Consider the following 22,634-nt stretch of genomic DNA (forward strand, 5'->3'; position numbering starts at 1 on the left):
CATTTTTGCTAGGTGTCGTTAAATCTCTTATGAGAGGTGACGTGGCAGTTAAAAATTAGTATAATAAAAAATTTAGCCCTCAACTTTTACATATTATATCAATTTAGTCATATTTTTAAAAAAATTAACCCTCAAAATTTATAAGTGATCTCAATTTAATCATCAAAATTTACCTTCTTCTTCCTCTTCCGCTTCCCCTACCCCCAACCATCGATGCCTCCACCTCCTCCTATCAAGTGACAATAGCAGAGATACTGAATAAAAATTCGGTTGATATAATAAAAAGAACATGAGAAAATTATTAAAATAAAAACAAAAAAAAAAAAACTCTAGAGAGTTTAAAAGAGTAAGAAATGTATGGTCTAAGCAGGGTGTTCAAACTTCAGTTAAAACTGAATTAACTGACTGAATTGATCTAATTCGGTTAATTGGTCAGTGGTCAAACTTAGTTCGGTCGGAGGTTGATTAATGGTTTTTTGAAATTTCGGTTATCGATTAATTTAGTTCAAAATCGGGTAATTAACCGAATTAACCAAACTTAATAATTAATATTATGTGTTAATTATGTGTTAATTTCAAGACTTATGTAATGTTTCAAGACATAAAATTTTGGTTAATTCCAGTAACTTTCAAGACAAAAACATATATTTCAGTTAATTTCAATGTATTTTTGATATGTTTTATGGTTGTTTTAACCAAAAGATAAAAACATATAAATTTTGGTTAATTCGGTTAACCGAAATATTTTGATTCAATTAATTTTTTAAAAAAATTTCGATTCGATTAATGGTTAAAAGATTTTATAATTTGATTAATTCAATTAATATTAATCTAATTTAGTTAATAATCAAACCGATTGTTTGAATACCCTAAATTTGAACAGTAAATATTGGAGAGGGAGTGACATTATACCCAACCTAACTCTGTCAATGCCATTGAAAACTTAAGAACCCGAGGCTCTCCGTTGCTTTAACTCTTTCACCAACGCCATGCAATGGAGAGCAGTTTTACTATGAGATTCCGATCTTCCTCACTGCTTGGCAGACTTGGCATATAGTTTTGATCACACGACACAAAAGGTATGCTATATGATAGTATATAAATAAATCAAAATATTTAGGAGAAGGTGTAGACAATGATGGTAGTGGTGGGAAGAAAAGTGGGAGAGGAAGGAAAATTCTGATGATCGAATTAAGATTATTTATAAATTTTGAAGGTTAATTTTTTAAAATTATGATTAAATTAATATAATATATAAAAGTTAAGAACTAAATTTAATTATACCTACTTTTTAATTGTCATGTCACTCTCTCATATATTTAATAACACCTAACAGAAATAGAGTAAAAAAATAATCTTGATTAGTTGCGTGACTAAATTTAAAAAAAAAATTGATAGTTGAGTGATAAAAAATATTTAGATGACTAAATTAAAAAAATAAATAGTCTGGTGACAAAAAAGAAAAAGGGCAACAGTTGGGTGACCTAGTTGACTGTAATTTTAAAGAAGGAAGTTACAGAAACCAATAGAAACAAAAAGACTAATACCTATACTCCAATAACATACTGCCACGTCTTCTAACATGCATCACATGACGTGTCCAGTCAACAACTCAACTTCGAACTCTTTTTTCTCTCTCTCCATTAAATAAATAAAAAATCTACTCTCTCTCTCTCTCTCTCTCTCTCTCTCTCTTCAAACACTCGAAAATACGTATTTAAATACGTACGGACGGGTTAGTCAGCAGATCGGAACGGAGGTGGTAGCGGCGGCGGCGGTTTGATATTTGATCTGATCGTGATCCAAATGGCTGAGGACAAGTATAACCTCAAGAATCCGGCGGTGAAGAGGATATTACAAGAGGTCAAGGAGATGCAATCCAATCCTTCTGATGATTTCACGAGCCTTCCTCTTGAGGTCTGTTTTTCCCCTCAAATCTTAAAATTTTAGGGCTTTTTTGAGTTCCAATTTGATGAGTAAGGTTCTGGATGGAACGTGGGTAGTACATTAATAGGCAAATTGTTTGTTGGTTTATGAGATTATTGTGGTTTTTCATGAAAAAAAATGGGTTTTCTTTTCTTGGTTTTCAGGAGAATATATTTGAATGGCAATTTGCAATTAGGGGTCCCAGGGATTCTGAATTTGAGGGAGGGATTTATCATGGAAGGATCCAATTGCCTGCTGAGTATCCATTCAAGCCCCCTTCATTTATGTTGCTGACTGTAAGCGCTCACTTTATACATATATTTTTTGTGTTGGTAATTATCTAATTTGATGTCCTAATTTGCCTGTCCGCATGTTTCAGCCAAATGGGCGTTTTGAAACCCAGACGAAAATTTGCTTAAGTATATCGAATCACCACCCGGAGCATTGGCAGCCATCTTGGAGTGGTGAGTATTATCATTTACCTTGAATGAAAAGGCATAGCGAATTTTGATATAAATTGCATATGAAATCCAGATATTGTGTATAATGAAGTAGTATTTTGTGTTGTAATGTTGATTCCACTGCTATTTGATGAAGCTCTTTGAAAGCATTCACAAAAGTTCAAGTTGCAACTAGTGAATTGATATGGTTTTCTTTTTTTGGTTCATAAAATCCGGATAACAACACCTTATCTTCCTTTAATAACCTCCATGGCCTTCTTAGTAATTTTCTTTGCCACCAAAACGATCAGCTCTAATGGTTCCATTCATTGATCAGCAATACTAAACTTCATGAACAAAAGAACAGTCCCTAATTGCAGGCAAAGGTATCTCCAACTCCATTAGGCAATGCCACAAGAGCCCTCCAATATAATTTCTTCTGGATCCGAATCTCATTTGTATTTACTTATCACTAAATAAAAGCCAAACACAAACACATACATTTGGACTTTTAATTCACCAAATCTATCTGTGGTCTTTTCTTTGTAGTTCCTTCGTACTTTGTTGAATGAGGTGATAGGCTGACCTAGCTGAGAAGCAACCATTTCTCTGACCCTTCCAAATCTTTAAACAATATAGTTACTTTAGTACTATTTCGTGTCCCTTCATTCTGGCATGTCATTAATCTGAGTTTCCTCTTTATCTGTATTTTGGATTGGAACCAAAAGATTTTGTGTGAACAGCTGATACTTTGTTGGTTAAAAGGTTTAATTAGTGAAACTTGAGAAATGACATGTTGGGAATCTCTTATGAGATGACTGAAACGCATCTTAATGCCTGAAAGTTCGATCCCCCAATTTTTATGAAATACAAGATGCTCATTGAATGATAAGAAACTAGTTACAACTTTGAATATTGAAGGAATATGTGTAAATTCTCTTCTAGCTCAAACAAAATCTAGATAAAACCTGGCTAATCTGGCTGTTGGTGTTGATAGTGCGGACCGCTCTAGTGGCACTGATAGCTTTCATGCCCACCAACCCAAATGGTGCTTTAGGTTCTCTAGATTATAAGAAGGAAGAACGACGTGCTCTTGCCATCAAATCTCGTGAATCTCCACCCAAATATGGGAATCCTGAACGCCAAAAACTTATTGATGAGGTATGTTCTGCATAAATTATTGCCTATAAGGTAATTTTGGTTTCCTTTTAATGAAACTTTTGATGGCACAGATACATGAATATATGTTAAGCAAGACACCCCCTGTCCCTCAACTCAGCCCTTCACAGGCCTTGGAAGAGCACCCTACTAACAGTGACGGAGAAGCTCAGGCTAATCAACAGGATTCCGCTACCATGGTTGCTGGGAATGGGCTACCGAACCCAGTAGTAGGTGACAGGGCTGTCGAAGAAGAGCCTCTGGTTCTGGCCAATGCTAATCCAGGTACTGCTGAAATGGGAGTGAGGCCTGCAAGAGAGATTCCTGCCCGGGAACCAAGTAATCAGCCACTGCAAAGGCCAGGGATGAGGGTTCAAAGATCTGCCGATGACCGCTTGTTTACATGGGCTGCCGTTGGACTTACTATAGCAATTTTGGTTCTTTTGTTCAAGAAGTTCATGAAATCCAGCGGACATGGTGCTGTTTTTATGGATGGTTCGTAGTTCTCGCCTCAAGGATCTCGGTTGACCTGTACTTGCTTTGCCGTATTAGTTCAACAAGTAGTAAGAAACCCTTCAAAGACATTTATTTACATCTATAATGAATCAATCTGTAATATATTATACCAGCTTGATAAGTATCAGCTACTGTAATTAACAGTATGTGTCAGCAATCAATTACCATATATATATATATATATGCAAGCATGATAAAAATACTTATGTAGGTTTTGATTATTCAATTCCTGGTGAAACTCTTTTTAGATGTTCTGTTCCAACTATCTAAACACGATGGTTTCAGCAGAGTTTGCGAAGTTTTGCTTTGATTGATGTAGAAAAGCATGAAGCAATAAGCAGTGGAGAATGCAACCATGGATGAAAAACTCAGACTGGTTGAATCGATAATGGCTAGTTTGGTTTGGTGAATTAAATATATAAGTTGAATCGTATGATTGGAGAACCAAACGGAAACTAATGAAATATCGGAACCAAACGGAAGCAATTTGGCTAGAAAGAGCCAAGAGGTAAAACTGAATTTTTTAAATTAATATTGATTTCTTCTCATTATGTTATTTTTTAAAAAGAAATTAGTTTCATAGTTCAAATTTTCAACTTTTAATGGTGAATACATGTAGGAATGGAGGTTGAATAGATGCCTTTTCTTTTTGGCGTATTGATGAAAATGATCTAAATGACTTTAATGTTTATTATTCTTTTGGGTAATTTCATTTTTTTCTTTTGGAGTAATTTTGCTCTCAATGTTTCATTTTAGTTTTTCAAAAGAAATTAAATGCCAAAAACCTTCAATTGTTGAACAACGCTCCCGGATGAACATTTCCCTAATTTCAAAGTAAAATTCTAAAGCACGGATGAACATTTCTCTAATTTCAAGTAACAATTTTAAAGAATCCTAACTCTGCTAATTTAGAAATTTTCTAATTCCATGTCAAATATTATTTTATAAAAATTTTAAATTTCAAAACGACTCTATTTCAGCCATGTAGGTTCATATGTTATCGAGTATTTTGAAATTTGATTATGGAGTTATGGAAGTGAAGGCTCATTTTAACTAACTTTGATGTTGTATGGACTTTTGACTAAGCATGCACCGTGTTTTCTTGGTTTTGGGCTAGCAAATGAGTGATTGCTATGCATATTTTGGGTGTTCCTAGTGAGGTCTCACATGTTTTCTTTTGAGCTACACTATAATATGTATGGGTTAAGAGTTGCATGATTTGAATGTCCCTTTTCAGTGTTTTTGAAGGTTGCTTGGTAAGAGGTGTTTTGGTATGTATTAGAAGTGTTTTAAATTTGAGTTTTTTATCCTCTATCTTTGGATTTTGAGAAATAGCACTTACCTCTCAAGATTCATTGGTCAAAATACTCAAATTCTGCTTCAAAGATCCAATTTCTCAAGACATAAACATCACAATGCTGAAATTTTGTTATAAGAACCCAATGTCTCAACACATTTTTGCCGCACTTTTAAGATGTGCTTTTAAGCTTCGAAATGTTTTCGAATGATGTCACACGTTTTTATTTCGTAATGGAATTTTGGAAAGGGTCTAAAATGACTTTTAAGACTTCAAAAATATTAGGAAACATTGTGAAATTTGGTAATTAATTTTTACTTGGGATTTAATACCCTCTCTTTCCATTCCACTTTGAAAAGTTACTTTTTTGACCATTCATGTAACACCCCATTACCCGACCTGATTGTCGAGTCTAAGTTACAATCAATTTATATTATTAGATGATTAAATTCAACAAAAACATGCATTCAATAAGATATACAATCATTTTCGGGTCTTACACGAGCTTACAAAAGCCCTAAAGCTAACTCGAGATAGAAATAGGACCAAATTGTAAAGAATTCAAATTACAGGGTTGACGTCGCAAGGTGAGGGGGTTCCTTGTCATGACACAACATGCTATCAAGCCTCGTCGCAACGACCAAAATCTAACGTCGCACCATGCCATGGCATTCAGGTCTCGTCGTGACAACGTTCGGGCGATGTCACTGCGTCACATATTGTTTCTACAAATTCTATTCAATTCAACTTGCAATTTTCCAAGCAAAGGATAATGCACACCCACACTAAGATCAGTTAATATAAGCAGCTCTCAAACACCAATTCATGCATTTCAACGCTAAAGGTGATCATGGGTCGGGCCAAACTTGAACAAAATTTTAGGCCTATTTTCTAGGCCCGAGCTTGTCCCGGTCCAAAATATGGGCCTAAAAATTTGTTCAAATCTGGCCCGAAATATAATTGCTAAGCCCAAGCTCGGCCCATATTATTATTTTTAGATTATTTTATTAAATAAATAATTTTTAAAATATAATAAATTAAATACATTTAAAAACATTAAAACAAACATTAAAACAATAAACAAATAAAAAAGGACACTAAAACAATTCTTAAAATAATACAAAAATTGAAAATACAATAAAAAGTGGTTATATTAAAATAGTAACAAGTTAGAACTAAAATAATAACAAAATTAATAATAAAACAGAAGTTCTACAATATCCAAATAATATTAAAAACGACAACTGAACAACATAATAAATAGCTGCGAAACAATAATAAAACACCACAAAAAGTAGCATCAAAACAACACCAAACAACACAAAAAACAGCACTAAAACAACACAAAAAATAGCACCACCAACAACACCAAAAACTTGCAAAATATAATCAACCAACCAAGATATCTATACATTAACCAATCAACATATTTAATTTTATAGCAAACTATAAATTGTAAGCTAAATTAAATTGTCAACAATTAGAAAGGTAGCCTAAAAAGCAATTGAAGAAATATCATCCTTAGGGGCGAGTGTTCGATCGAATCGAATCAAATGAAAAAATTTCGAGTTAATTGAGTTGACGAATCATATTTTATCATCCTAATTCGATTTGAATTTTTTTAGAATCGAGTCGAGTGAGATGAAATTCGAATTGAATCGAATATATTTGTTCGAGTTAAATTAAAAAAATATTTTAGGTCATTGTAATCACTGTCACCCACCGTAATCAAATTTGTTATTAACTTCCATCCCTTTATAATTTATTTATTAATCTTTTATATACGGGTTAACTTCTTTGCTTGCTTAGTTGCTTCAATTATCTTGATTATTGTCACTATATATTTTGAAATTAAAAATATATTAAATGTAAAAAATTGATTTTTAGTAAAATTATCTTAAAGATAAAATGTGAAATTGATACCAACATAAAATTTTAATACGAATATTTATGGCATCATCAATAATTCAATTTTAGCAAAAATTATAAAGATTCAATATGATAAAACAATTCAATAATATAAATAGTAGATATAAATAAAATTATTATTATTTAGGTTTTGGATTTTTTGGATGATTTTAATTTTTATTTTGGGGTAAAGGTGAGAAGTAAAAGTTTAGGGGGAAAATAAAAAGTTTTGGAGGTTGAGGGAGTAATTTTTTGGGGGAGGTAAAAATGGGAGGAGTAAAATTTTGGGAGGGAAATATTAAAAAAAAAATTGGGGGGGGGGAATAGGCTTGGGGTAGAAGGGGGATGGGATGGGAGGGGAGAAAAAGTTATGGGGGGAAAGTGGGAGGGAGTAAAAGTTTTGGGAGGAAAGTGAAAAGTTTTAAGAGTTTGGGGTAATAATGTAAATTACTATAGTTTGATATTTGGTTTATTTGAGTTATTCGAATTTGAAAACCAAACTCAATTTGAACTTGAAATTCGAAAAAAATTTCGAGTAGACTTGAATAACTCGTTTTGTTTAACTCGAAATTCAAAACTTTTTTCGATTTTTTCGATTCGAATCGAGTTTTGCTCACCCCTAATCATCCTCATCATCACCATCATTCTTGCAACCAATTTATAACATGAAATAAGAATAAATAATTACATAATCAAATTGATAAAAATGTTATAAAATTACAACAACAAAACGAGAATAATAATTACCCATTGAAAATCTCTTAGCTCACTTCCAATCATCAAAGCAAACAATGACTTGAACCATTTTTGGCTTAAGTGAACTCCTTAAAGGTGTGATAACTTCCTTACTCATGCTAAAAGCCAACTCGGAAGCTACAGTCAATATTGGAATTGCCAAAAGATCACGAGCCAATAATGAAAGCTCATCATATTGAACTGAACTTTTACTCCAATAATCCAAAACATCTATTTGAGTATTCAACTCAAGCTCCGGTTTTTCCAAATAAATGTCCAACTGTGACTTTTCACTCTTAGTGCTAGATTCATTTAAATACCATTTATAATCAACACTCTCATTAAGATTTTCCCCAAAATCAGCACTATTAACATTGTGTTGATGCAAATTAGAATCAACAGGATTATTATCCGAAACATTAGAACTCCCAGCCAAATAGGAAGATGTGGATTTGGATTTCTTAACATACTCATCAAACAAGAGTCTAAGATTGCTAAGAATGGTTTCAACAAAATCTGAAGCATGAATACCATGGATTGTAATAAAGCAATACTGCATATAATTTAACTTGTAATGAGGATTTAAAATTGTAGCACATGACAATATCAAGCAAGACCTTGTGAACCTTCCAAACCCCTCTAAAATAAAGATTAGCCATTGGATAATTAGAATTAGAAAAAACACAAGTCACATCATTAAAGACTTTCAAAAATTTTTAAAGAATAGCAACATTTCCCCGCTCCTCATTAGAAAGTGCAAATATTTGAAAATCTTTGTCCCGTTGGCCCTAATAATCTAGTACATCTTTATAGTAAAGAGAAAATTCAAACATCAAATAAGTAGAATTCCATCTCACACACACATCTTGACGTAACTTTTTGGTCACATTCAAATGAAAACTTTTGTCGGTCACATCATAAAATCTTTTCCTACGGATTTTGACTTTTTTATGTACTTAATTCCATTTCGAATCTCACCAACAATATCATCGGCAAGTCCCAAACCAGCTTTAACTATAAGATTCAATATATGTGCACAACATCTAACTTGAAAAAAAGCACTATCACACAAAATAGCTCGGTTCAAACGAAAACGATTTTTAAGACAAGAAACCATAACATCATTATAAGAAGCATTATCCAAAATAATGCTAAAATTTTTCTTGTCTATACCTCATTGAGATAAACATAAAACAAGCTCATCCGCTATGTTCAAACCATCATACGGAGGAAATAAAGCTCTAAACCTTGTGATTCTCTTTTGTAGCTTCCAATCTTTGTCAACCCAATGAGCAGTAATGCAAATATATTCTTCATTAGTATGCTCCGAGTTCCAATTATAGGAAGTTAGACAATTTAAACCAGGTGCTTTAGCCAACTCTTCTTTAATATGATCTCTCTCTTTTGCATAATACATTAGGACATCCCTAATAGCTGTATGTCTACTTATATTCTTAAAATTAGGACTAGCAATTCTTATCATGCATCTAAATCTTGTTTCTTCAACTGTCCTAAATGAATACTTGCCACACATAAGAAAAGTAGAAACAGCTCGACGACACTCATCAGCATCAAACTTGTAGTTTTTTTATAGATGGACCACCTCCTAAGGATGGTTGAGTGGCTATGGTGTATTGAGTGATGTCCTTATTAACTTTTTTCAAACAACTATTTAGATGACGTCTTAAATGAGAGGTTCATCTTTGTTCTCACATTCAAGTTTTGTCTTAAATGAGAGGTTCATCTTAAATGAAAGTTTGATCATATTATATAAACAATCATTTACCATCTATAAAAACCCTTTAACAAATAAGTTTACTAATTAATAAAATTAAATTATAAAAATAAGATTAACTCAACTTGACATGAAGTAATTTTAAGCTAAAAAACTAGTTAAAACTTGTGAACAATTTTCTTTTCAGACAACCGTAGATGCCAAGTATGAGTTGAAACAAGAAATTCATCAAATAAGTGATGAACCATAATATTATACACAAATTCATCAAAACTTGATACCCTTTCATTAGAACACCGTTTAGTTTAAATTAATTCACTAATATTATACACAAATTATAAATTTAATCCATTTTAAGTTTCAATACTTATAAAATTTTAGAATTTTATTCATTACACAAATTAATCCATTAACAAGAATTTAATGAATAATATGTAAAAATAATGACCTTACATATAATAATAATTTTACTGCATAAAATTTTGAAAATAACAACTTAATAAATAAATTTATTATTTGATAAAAACAAAATTTTAAAATTGATAAATACAATTAAAATAAATACAAAATTAAATCCATAACCTTCACATTTAATTTTAAATTTAAATAAAGATAAACCAAATGAACCGAATTATTCAATTAGTGCATTTGAAGTACTTGTGTCTCCATATTATTTAAAAAGCAACAACAATCCCATTGATAAAATTGAAACATTGTGCCTCAACAAAATAAAGTGGTGCCAAATGCATAAAGATTTAAGACATTATTCTAGGCAGAACACTTAAGAATATCCTTGACAACCACTGTCGAAACCATTTTTAAGTTTGAAAAACGGGGATCGACTTTGAAAATAAAATGGGAGTCGCCACCGATCTTTTATTGTGGTGTGATCGGATCACCTCGAAAATAATTTTAGGTCTGCGAATTTTGAGAAAATAGGCTCGGGAGTCGGTTACGCACAAGGAAGGGTTAGCGAATTTTGCGTTGTCTTGAAAGTTTTTTTTTTGAATAAATTAGTTTTAATACTTAAATAGAATATAATCTTTTGACGAATAAAACGGAATGAGATGACAATATATATTGCGAAAGAAAAATTCGTAAGCTAAATGTAAGCTAATGTGCAACAATGAATCAATAAAATACAAATACACAATACAACATACATAAGAATACGAATCATATATCACCTATTGTGTAAATTCTAACACTAACTTTTGAGAATATTAAAAGAAAAGAAATTAACACAAATAAATGCAAAAGTTTTAAAATAATTAAAAAGAAATAGTATGGGAGAAAAGAAATTATAATCGAGAAGTTATATGCTAAAATAAAATAAATAATGATATATACATGTACTAATATTGTAAAAGAATATTATTTTTAAAAACATCTTTCACATACAAACCTATACAAGTGGATTTTATAAATGAGCATACAATTTACATAAAAACAAAATACATGACAAATTTTAATTACAAAACGTAATAAGTTTAAAAATAACACACATGATAAATTTAAAATTTGTTTATGATAAATCCAAATAATAACATATTATAAATTAAAGTAATATTGCTGATAAGTTTAAAAATATATTAAGTTTAAATATAAAATAATGTCAGATTAAAAAATAAATATATTCGAAAATAACAGAAAAATGAAATTTAAACAGAATAAAAAATTAATTACGTTAAATTAAATAAATAGGGACAAAATTGTATCAAATCCGAAACAAAAAGAACAATGAAAATAGAGCATAATTGAGGACCAAAAAGGCGTGTGCGAATAACATGGGGACTAAAGAGGAAAATATCCCAGCCCCAAAACGCTGTGCTGCGGTGTGGACCAAAATGAGTGGGTTCAAAATGGATAGGGTAAATAAATAAAAAAAAGCAAATGAAATTAAAACAATGGAAAAGAACGAGGGACCAATAGTGCTAATATCCCTCACAGACCCAGAGTACGAGGATCTGATTCGGCTCGGTCGGATCATCGGGTCGGGCATGCTTTTGTTGATGCGGCGACGGTTCTTTCATTTTATAAAAGCCAATATTAACCCTAATATCAGCCACCATTTCACTTCCTTAAGTGGACTAAACCCTATGCTCTCAGCGCCGTTTTCAACTCAGCCGTTGCCCACCCTATTCCGATTAGAAGCAGAAAGGATGGAGTCTCTGACGACGCAAAATGCAGGTAAAGTTCTTTTCGAGTAGTTTATTTCTTTCTCTTCATACACGATCTAAATAAAAAATTAAAAAATAAATAAAAAAAGACTAAAGAAACAGAGACGAAAAATAATCAAAAGAAGAAGAAGGTTTTTTTGAATCACCTTCAATATCTTTTTTTTTGTATTGATTTCGTGAAAAAACCCCGCTTACAATGCATATTTGGCTTTTATATAGCCAGAAAAATGAAAAATACAAAAGAAATCCTTCTATTTTTTGTTGTTATCCTCTGGCCTTTTTTCTGTTATTCTTTTTCTTTGCTGCTGCTTGCGTTTGTTGCGTTTGCTGGAGGTGTACGAAGGCCAGCTAGAGGCGCACACGCGTAGAAGCTCAGCACGCGCGGGGGGAGGGTCCATGTTATTGCGGCGCCTGGATTCTGGAAACCCTAGGGGTTTCTGAAAATTTTGTTTTGGGTTTCAATGTAATTGGGCCGGGGTATCGGGCCACTGTAATTAGGCCATTCGAGTTTAGGCTAGTGGGGCTGTACTGATTTTAGGTTTGTAATTGGACTGTTAGTAGACCATTTAATTTTGATTTTTCATTTGGTTTATTCCACTAGCGGGCTGGGCAAGTTGGGCCAATTACAGCTGCCCCTCTTTGCTCATTGTCGTGTAACGAGAATAGAGCAAAGACTTTAAAAATGGCCAATTTTGCCCGGTCGTGCTGGACCTTGGTGCTCTTGTTCTTCGAGTTGTCTCATTTTATCCTACTGCATCTTCAGAGGTATAGGAATTGCTTTGATCCACTCCGCCATAGCGTCGGGGAGATAGGATTCGTAACTCTTAACTTTTTAAAAGTAGGATTCGCCATTGTGGCTTCAATCTTTTTAACTGCAATGTCGGGGAAGCAAGATTCGCTGTGGTGGCTTTAATATTTTTAACTGCAATGCCAGGGAAGCAAGATTCGCCGTTGTGGCTTTAATCTGTTCCACTGCACTGCCTAAGAAAGTAAGATTCGTCGTTGTGACTTTAATCCTTTTAACTGCAATGCCAGGAAAGCAAGATTCACCGTTGTGGCTTTAATCTATTCCACTGCACCCCTGGGAGGTAAGATTCGCTGATGTAGCTTTAATCTTTTTAACTGTAATGTCGTGGAAGCAAGATTCGCCGTTGTGGCTTTAATCTGTTCCACTGCACTGCCTGAGAGAGTAAGATTTGTCGTTGTGACTTTAATCCTTTTAACTACAATGTTGGGAAAGCAAGATTCACCATTGTGGCTTTAATCTGTTCTATTGCACCGTCTGGGAGGTAAAATTTGCGGCTGTAGCTCTAATCTTTTTAACCGCAATGTCAGGGAGGCAAGATTCACCGTTGTGGCTTTAATCTGTTCCACTGCACCGCCTGGGAGGTAAGATTCGTAATCTTCAACCGATCCCACTACTGACCAGGGAGATAGGACTAGTGGCTTAAATCTGTTTCCCTACTCCTGGGGAAGATAAGATTCGCCATCTTCGATCTACTCCACTATTACTTAGGGAGATAAGATCTGTAATCTTCAACCTATCCCACTGCTGACTAGGGAGATAGGACTAGTGGCTTAAATCTGCTTCCCTACTACTGGGGAAGATAAGATTCGCCGTCTTTGATATGCTCCACTATCGCTTAGGGAGATAAGATCTGTAATCTTCAACCTATCCCATCACGACTGTGGAGATAGGATGGTGGCTTAAATCGCTTCCCTACTCCCGGGAAGATAAGATTCACCGTCTTCGATCTACTCCACTATTGCTTAGGGAGATAAGATCTGTAATCTTCAACCTATCCCACTGCTGACCACGGAGATAGGAATGGTGGCTTAAATCTGCTTCCCTACTCTTGGGGAAGATAAGATTCACCGTCTTCGATCTGCTCCACTATTGCTTAGGGAGATAAGATCTGTAATCTTCAACCTATCCCACTGCTGACCAGGGAGATAGGACTGGTGGCTTAAATCTATTTCCCTACTCTTGGGGAAGATAAGATTCGCCGTCTTTTGCTTAAGGAGATAAGATCTATAATCTTCAACCTATCCCACTGCCTAGGGAGATAGGACTAGTGGCTTAAATCTGCTTCCTTACTCCTGGGGAAAATAAGATTCGCCGTCTTCGATCTGCTCCATTATTGCTTAGGGAGATAAGATCTGTAATATTCAACCTATCACACTGCTGACCAGAGAGATAGGACTGGTGGCTTAAATCTGTTTCCCTACTCCTGGGGAAGATAAGATTCGTCGTCTTCGATCTGCTCCACTATTGCTTAGGGAGATAAGATTTGTTATCTTCAACCTATCCCACTGCTGACCAGAGAGATAGGACTTGTGGCTTAAATTTGCTTCCCTACTCCTGGGGAAGATAAGATTCGCTGTCTTCGATCTGCTGCACTATTGCTTAGGGAGATAAGATCCGTAATCTTCAACCTACCCACTGCTGACCAGGGAGATAGGATTGGTGGCTTAAATCTGCTTCCCTACTCTTGGGGAAGATAAGATTCGTAATCTTCAACCTATCCCACTGCTGACTAAGGAGATAGGGCTAGTGGCTTAAATCTGTTTCCTTACTCTTGGGGAAGATAAGATTCTCCACCTTCGATCTGCTCCATTATTGCTCAGGGAGATAAGATCCGTAGTCTTCAACCTATCCCACTGCTTACTAGGGAGATAGGACTGGTGGCTTAAATCTGTTTCCCTACTCCTGGGGAAGATAAGATTCACTGTCTTCGATCTGCTCCACTATTGCTTAGGGAGATAATATCTGTAATCTTCAACCTATCCCACTGCAGACCAGGGAGATAGGACTGGTGGCTTAAATCTACTTCCCTACTCCTAGGGAAGATAAGATTCGCCGCCTTCGATCTGCTCCACTATTGCTTAGAGAGATAAGATCCGTAATCTTCAACCTATCCCACTGCTGACCAGGGAGATAGGACTGGTGGCTTAAATCTGTTTCCCTATTCCTGGAGAAGAAAAAGATTCGCCGTCTTCGATCTGTTCCACTATTGTTTAGGGAGATAAGATCTGTAATCTTCAACCTATCCCACTGCTGACCAGGGAGATAGGACTAGTAGTCTTCCACCTATTCCACTGCTGGTCAGGGAACTAGGTTTTACAATCTTTCGCCTATTCCACTGCTGTTCAGGGAACTAGGACTTGCGGTCTTCCGCCTATTCCACTGCTGGTCAGGGAATTAGGTTTTACAATCTTTCGCCTATTCCACTGCTGGTCAGGGAACTAGGACTTGCGGTCTTCCGCCTATTCCACAGCTGGTCAGGGAACTAGGTTTTACAATCTTTCGCCTATTCCACTGCTGGTCAGGGAACTAGGACTTACAGTCTTCCACCTATTCCACTGCTAGTCAGGGAATTAGGTTTTACAATCTTTCGCCTATTCACTGTTGGTCAGGGAACTAGGACTTACAGTCTTCCACCTATTCCACTACTGGTCAGGGAACTAGGTTTTACAATCTTTTGCCTATTCCACTACTGGTCAAGGAACTAGGACTTATCTTTGATCTGTTTCATCGTCAGTACAAGAAGACAAGATCTGCTATCTTCAACCTGCTCTACTGTAATCGAGGGAGGCAAGGCTTTGTGATTTCACCGATCTGTTCTCAGAAAAACATGACCTATATAATGAACCTACATATGCCTAAGATTAGGATGGCATGATCGAAATGCATCAAATGCTCCTAACTAGACATGTGTGAATGGTGTTTGCATGAATGTAAAATGCTATTTTTGAGAATGATCCCTTTTTATCTCTTAAGTTATCATTGCTCGAAGTTTATTAAGGTTTTATCACTGACGTGCTATAACGCCTTCGCTTGGCTGGCATCTCCAAAGGAACACTTAATCATATTGCCCCCACCATGAACTTCAAAGTTCAATCCACTAGGACGCAAAATTTGCACCATCATTCTCTCACTGTAATCCAAGGGTAGAAATATATGGCCTTCCTCAATCTTCTATTATCCAATTCAAGGATACAGGATCTACATCGTTCTGGTTCCTTACACCATTCCCCAGGGTGTCGTACCAAAGACTCATGTGCAAATGAAGGTTCTCTTCTCCGAGGTAACCCTTTTCCTCTTTCCTGGTGATCATTACTTACTTGTTTATTTAAGCTTTGTCATTAACACGACATCCTGTCATTTTGTTCAATCAATGCATTTGACAACAAAATCCAAACAGAAAGTCCAAATTTAGACTCTTCCTTCTCAAATTTCCCACCTTTAAATTTGGTGTGTTCTAAACAATAGTCCTGTTTCAGGTTTCTATATTATTTAGAAACTTTCAGAGTAATATGCAAAACCTCTTTTGTGAGAGTTTTATTAGTCCATTAATCATTATTCCAATGCAACATGTTTGCAAAAGAGGTCATAACAATGGATAAGAATAAAGCTGGTTCTGAGCATAACTCAAAATTGAGAATATATGTCTTGGAAAAGAATAAAGTATTCCAAGAACAACAAATTCAACATAAGTAATATGAGAATTGGGTGCCCCAGATATCGCAGCTTGAACTTGTCTGTACAAACTTTCTGAAGACCATTTTGAGTTTAACATGTGTTTAGGAGATCTACAGTGCCTTGTCGATGCCCCAAGATGTCGCCTACCCTTTCCTGTTGATTCAGGTATAACAAGACTACCACATGCCCCAATCTGATCAAGATCCGAGTTGTTCTGATCACTTCATGCCCCATTATGATCAATATTTGAGCCGCCCTTTTCAGGTTTTCAACTCAAATCCCCTTTGGCCTAAGGCACCCTTTGCGGGTTTTCACCTTAGCTTCTCTATTTTTACTTTTTCATTTTTTTCATTTTTCATTTTTAATTTTTTTGACTCAAAGTGCCCTTTGCGGGTTTTTACCTTGGTCCTTTCTTCTTCTTCAGGTGAAGTAATTCTTGACTGAATCTGAGTTTACAGGATCTGGCAATCTCACTCAAGATCAGTGCTTCTCTGAAAAGGTCTCATTTACAACATAGGGACATTCCCGGTTTGGCATTCATTTCCCTCTAGAATCTTTTTGTTGAGGAAGGATCTTTTTCAACATCCAGCCCTTTCGTGGAATTCTCTGAGACGACCCTGTTTATTATGGGCTCGTATCATTTGTTTCTGGTACATCCGACCCTGATGAATAGCTTTTAACCCTTTTCCTAGGTCCAACTGATCACATCGCGATTGGATCCCTCCAACTCTAGCTCAACTAATACCAGAGAGAGGGGATTTCAATAGGTAAAACTACCTCAATCTTGTAAACCAAAGAGAGAGGTGTTGCCCCAGTACAGATGTTCGACAAGCAATGAGGGCAAATGGTAATTTCTCATGTCAGTCATTGCAAGCCTCAATCATTTTCTTCAATTTTCTTGATGTTCATCTTTAGGCAATTCAGTGACGAATCGTGGTGTCTGCTTTTGAATTGATTACAGACCTCAGCCATTGTACTATCATTTAAGTTCAATGCATTTTCCAATACCATCTTCTCTAAAATTTTGTATTGGTAAATGATGACCTTGACCCATGAAGTAGCCTCTCAAAAAATGAAGCAATGCCCATTAGAAGTATTCGATAATGGTGATGTCCATGCCCCATTTTGCTCACAATTTGAGTCTCCCTTTTCGGGTTTTCAATTCAAATCCACCTTTGGTCAAAGGGCCCTTTGCGGGTTTTCGCCTTGACCTCTTATTTTTCTTTTCTTTTCTTTTTTCTTCTCTTTTTGATTTGGATGACTTTTTATTTTGACTTTGAGTTTTTCGATTTTTCTTTTCTCCCTTTTTTATTGACTGAACTCATAGGGTTAGGCAAATCCTTGTTATCCCTTTTGAAGAATCTTCTTTGATATCGGATTTCCTTCATAGAGCCTTTTAGGTCGAAACTACGATGGAAAACTTTTGATATTTCTCTTCAATCAGGACAAAATCCAACAAAACTTGAAGAGATGGAAACTCGACTTCAAATGGGCAAAGCTATGATGAACCAACGAGAAAGGCATTGCCCAGGCGAAAAATTTTTCTTCAACACACTTTTGTGTCGTTGTGCAGATTTCATTATTAGCGCTTATTCCGGGCATATCCTAGTATGATCATACAAAGACATCCTCTAATTCTTGAGATAACTCAATGAGGTCTTGTTTTGTCTTTTACGGTCATGTTAATTTTATTCTTCGTCAAGCTCACCACTTCTAAAAATTTCTTGTGAGGTAGGATCTGTCTATCCTCTTGTTCTACCATCATCAACAAGTTCAGAGATAAGCTACGATCTATGTCATTTCCAAAGTCATGAGATCCGTCTAAACACATGCCTCGCTCAAGAGGAAAATCTGAGTCTGTAGCGGTGTCACTCATATCATTGATATCTGAGGACCCATAGCAAGTACCAAAGAATATATAAAAAGAATGCATGAATTTACGAATAATTATTTTGTACAATGAAATTATGAAAAAAATGATATGGATGAAAATCCAAAAGAATAAAAGAACAATTATTCCAAAAGAATGAAAGAATATTGTCTCTAAAATGAATGCAAAGATGTATTTTATTAGAATAATGACGTTCAGACATTAGCTTATTTTACAAAGGAATTTCTATCACTTTTAGGCTAAAAACAACAAAAATGTTGTGAACATTACTCTAAATAAGCTCTAAAGACTATAGGGATTTCTTCTGCAGTCCAGTTGCTTTGAACACTCACAAATTTATAAGGACGGACACCTAACATGGTCCCTTCTCATTTGTCTTCATATACGGTATTGATGTGAACGCTTCCCAACACTTCTTCGTACATCACATTCGCCTCGTTATCCATATGATTGGATAACGGATTTTCTGCACTGGAGGCCTCATTGAATTTGACAATGCCTATTTTAATGAGTTTTTCAACTATCTTTTTGAAGGCAATGCAGTTTTCTATCGAATGCCTCGTAATTCCTGCATGATATGCACACCGAGCATTTACGTCATATCCTTTAGGAAATGGGGGCTGCATGGGTTTCAAGTAGAAGGGGGACACCACATGTGAATTAAATAAGCTTTGGTACAGCTCCTTATACAACATCGGAATAGGCGTGAACTGAAGCCTTTCTGTATTTGTCTTTGTGTAAGATTCTTGCTTTGAAGGACTCTGATGTCTGGTGGTTTCTGTCTTTGGCCTACCCACAGTGATTGGCTTTGAGTGGCCCTTGTTATACCTACCTGCATTATCCCATTTATTCCCCTTCTTCCTTGGGGCTTTTGTAGTATCTAGGTACTCCATCCTCGCTTGTTTTATTTCTGTTGGGTTATCAAGAGCCAGGGAAAAATTGTTCCTTAAATTGGATCCTGAGCCTGTCAGGCAATTCACTGGTGTCAATGTACCAGTCTGATAATGTTGGGACCTGACAGTAAAGAGTGCCCCTTGTGGACGCCCATCTGGCTGGACCTGGACACCTATCGGAATACAATCTGGGGAATAGGCAAGATCCTCATTATCAACCCCAAAGTGGACCACCGGGTCTTTCCTTTTTTCTAACCCTCCAGTTAGCAATTGATTGAATTGGCTCATTATAGTTCTCTGCAATTCTAGTATCTGATCTCTCATTTCCTATTGAAATTTGGCCAGCTGCTCTTGCATCTGTATCTGCATTCGCTCTAATCTTTCCAACCTTTGTTCCATTTCTCTAGTCTTTGCTTGGATACCGTAAGGGTGTTTGGTTGGTTGGTTTTCCATATTAGCTGAAATAAATTGACTCAATTAGACTCTTTCAATGAGTTTTAATGCATGTAATGCAGATGCATAAAATGAATGCCTAGAGAGACATTGATTTTGATTCAATTATATTTAGGAAACTTTTCTAGAAAAAAAATTCCTTTACATAAAGCAAATGCATGTACAGCCTCGCCCTTATATTCTAAGAGACAACATCAATCTTTTTCTTCATCCGCATGTTTGTGATAATCTCGCCAATTCCAATAGATGCCACTGCTAGCTCCTTTTCTTGATCTTGGTCGCGATCCATCATCTGCCCATCTTCATAAGGCTCATCAGCTTCTTTAAGGGAGTTGGAACGTCAAAGGCTCTTAGACAATCGCCTTGAATCCTCAGGCCACGAAGCAAGGTCACGAACTCTTCCATTGCTCTTCTTGTGTTTCTCAGAATATATTCAGGCAGCGGTATTGTTTTCCACTTTATCAAGGAATCTGTATTCCATGACAAGCTTTTTAATTTAGTAATTGGATTTGAATCAATATCTCTTTCCTAAGATGCAAATGCAATGCAATCATAATCAAAACAAAACAAGATGGGTTAGTGCAAAACAGAAGCAAACAAGGAAAACAAAAGTACCTAGTCGGGTGACTACTAGAGGTTGGAGTGGCTCTACGAGCTTTTAAGGTCTTCTACATGCGGTTTGGCTCTAAAGTCAAGGTACTCGAACCAGCAGATTCCTCGATTTTCACCCATTATAGGTTCATACAGACCAAGTTCGATTTAGGGGAATACATTTCCCTATGGCTGCACGGAGATGAAAATCTCACGAAGACATAGGTACGGATGTATTCCGAAAGTGATCCACTATCCTGCACGGAGGTGAAAACCTCACGAAGGAGTAGCTTGTCACTCCCACTTAAAAGGGTAAGACTAACAGTCTTTATGCAACATGATGCCAAGGTATAAAACTCAATTTACAGTAATCATACAAAAAAATGCAAAGAGAGGATCACAATTTTTCAAATCAAATTTTCAATTTTTGATGATAAGACAAAAAAACAATCAATTTTGCGGCTTGACTCTCTCGTGTCCCCAGTGGATTCACCAAACTGTCGAAACCATTTTTAAGTTTGAAAGCCGGGGATCGACTTTGAACATAAAATGGGAATCGCCACCGATCTTTTATTGTGGTGTGATCGGATCGCCTCGAAAATAATTTTAGGTCTGCGGATTTTGAGAAAACAGGCTCGGGAGTCAGTTACGCACGAGGAAGGGTTAGCACCCTCGTGACGCCCAAAATTGGTACCGATTGATTGTTTAATGTCTTAATGTCAAAATTTTGAAAAGATTTTAAAATTCAATCCTTTTATCTTGAATAAAATGAATTGGATGATGAGGTTCACTTATTCTAGAGAAATAAATTGTCACACTCAGTAAGTTAGAGTGCAACATTTCAAATCTTCAAAATCAAGTTTATCTTTTGAATTTTAAAACCTATGCATTTTGAGAAGGATATCGGATTATTTGGGTCAAATGAGAAAATCAAAACCCAGTAAGTTAGGGTTCAATTTCACAAAATTCCTAAATATCGAATAGTGCCTCTATTTTCATTTATTAGAAAAATCCTCGTCTCGAGAAAACAACATGTCATATCCAATGCGTTAGGACACAACGTGTTGAATTACCGAGAATGAGCTTTTTATTTATTTTTTAATTAAAAGGGATATTCTCGATTATTTAGATTCGACGAGGAAAATTGGAACCCAATACGTTAGGGCTCAATTCTTTCGAAGATTCCAAATACCAAACTTTGCGTTATCTTGAAAGTTTTGTTTTTTGAATAAATTAGTTTTGATACTTAAATAGAATATAATCTTTTGACGAATAAAACGCAATGAGATGCGAAAGAAAAATTTGTAAGCTAAATGTAAGCTAATGTGCAACAATGAATTAATAAAATACAAATACACAATACAACATACATAAGAATACGAATCATATATCACCTATTATGTAAATTCTAGCACTAACTTTTGAGAATATTAAAAGAAAACAAATTAACACAAATAAATGCAAAAGTTTTAAAATAATTCAAAAAGAAATAGTATGGGAGAAAAGAAATTATAATCGAGAAGTTATATGCTAAAATAAAATAAATAATGATATATACATGTACTAATATTGTAAAAGAATATTATTTTTAAAAACATCTTTCACATACAAACCTATACAAGTGGATTTTATAAATGAGCATATAATTTACATAAAAACAAAATACATGACAAATTTTAATTACAAAACGTAATAAGTTTAAAAATAACACACATGATAAATTTAAAATTTGTTTATGATAAATCCAAATAATAACATATTATAAATTAAAGTAATATTGATGATAAGTTTAAAAATATATTAAGTTTAAATATAAAATAATGTCAGATTAAAAAATAAATATATTCGAAAATAACAGAAAAATGAAATTTAAACAGAGTAAAAAATCAATTACGTTAAATTAAATAAATAAGGACAAAATTGTATCAAATCCGAAACAAAAAGAACAATGAAAATGGAGCAGAATTGAGGACCAAAGAGGCGTGTGCGAATAACATGGGGACTAAAGAGGAAAATATCCCAGCCCCAAAACGCTGTGCTGCGGTGTGGACCAAAATGAGTGAGTTCAAAATGGATAGGGTAAATAAATAAAAAAAAGCAAATGAAATTAAAACAATGGTAAAGAACGAGGGACCAATAGTGCTAATATCCCTCACAGACCCAGAGTACGCAGATCTGGTCCGGCTCGGGTCGGATCATCGGGTCGATCATGCTTTTGTTGATGCGGCGACGTTTCTTTCATTTTATAAAAGCCAATATTAACCCTAATATCAACCACCATTTCACTTCCTTAAGTAGACTAAACCCTATGCTTTTAGTGCCGTTTTTAACTCAGCCGTTGCCCACCCTATTCCGATTAGAAGCAGAAAGGATGGAGGCTCCGGCGACGTAAAATGCAGGTAAAGTTCTTTTCGAGTGGTTTATTTCT

At 35.1% G+C, this 22,634-nt stretch overlaps 1 protein-coding gene across 1 annotated transcript; it reads left to right on the forward strand.

Annotated features, from left to right (window-relative positions):
* Positions 1–1,652: 1,652 nt before the first annotated feature.
* LOC105777069 (ubiquitin-conjugating enzyme E2 32) lies at positions 1,653–4,266 on the forward strand. Its single transcript, XM_012600127.2, has 5 exons — positions 1,653–1,917; positions 2,091–2,222; positions 2,306–2,390; positions 3,364–3,527; positions 3,599–4,266. The coding sequence occupies exons 1-5, from the start codon at positions 1,807–1,809 to the stop codon at positions 4,025–4,027; spliced, it is 921 nt and encodes a 306-aa protein (XP_012455581.1). The 5' UTR covers positions 1,653–1,806; the 3' UTR covers positions 4,028–4,266.
* The last annotated feature ends 18,368 nt before the right edge of the window (positions 4,267–22,634 follow it).

Source organism: Gossypium raimondii, chromosome 10 (genome assembly GCF_025698545.1).
Source record: "Gossypium raimondii isolate GPD5lz chromosome 10, ASM2569854v1, whole genome shotgun sequence".
NCBI lineage: Eukaryota > Viridiplantae > Streptophyta > Magnoliopsida > Malvales > Malvaceae > Gossypium > Gossypium raimondii.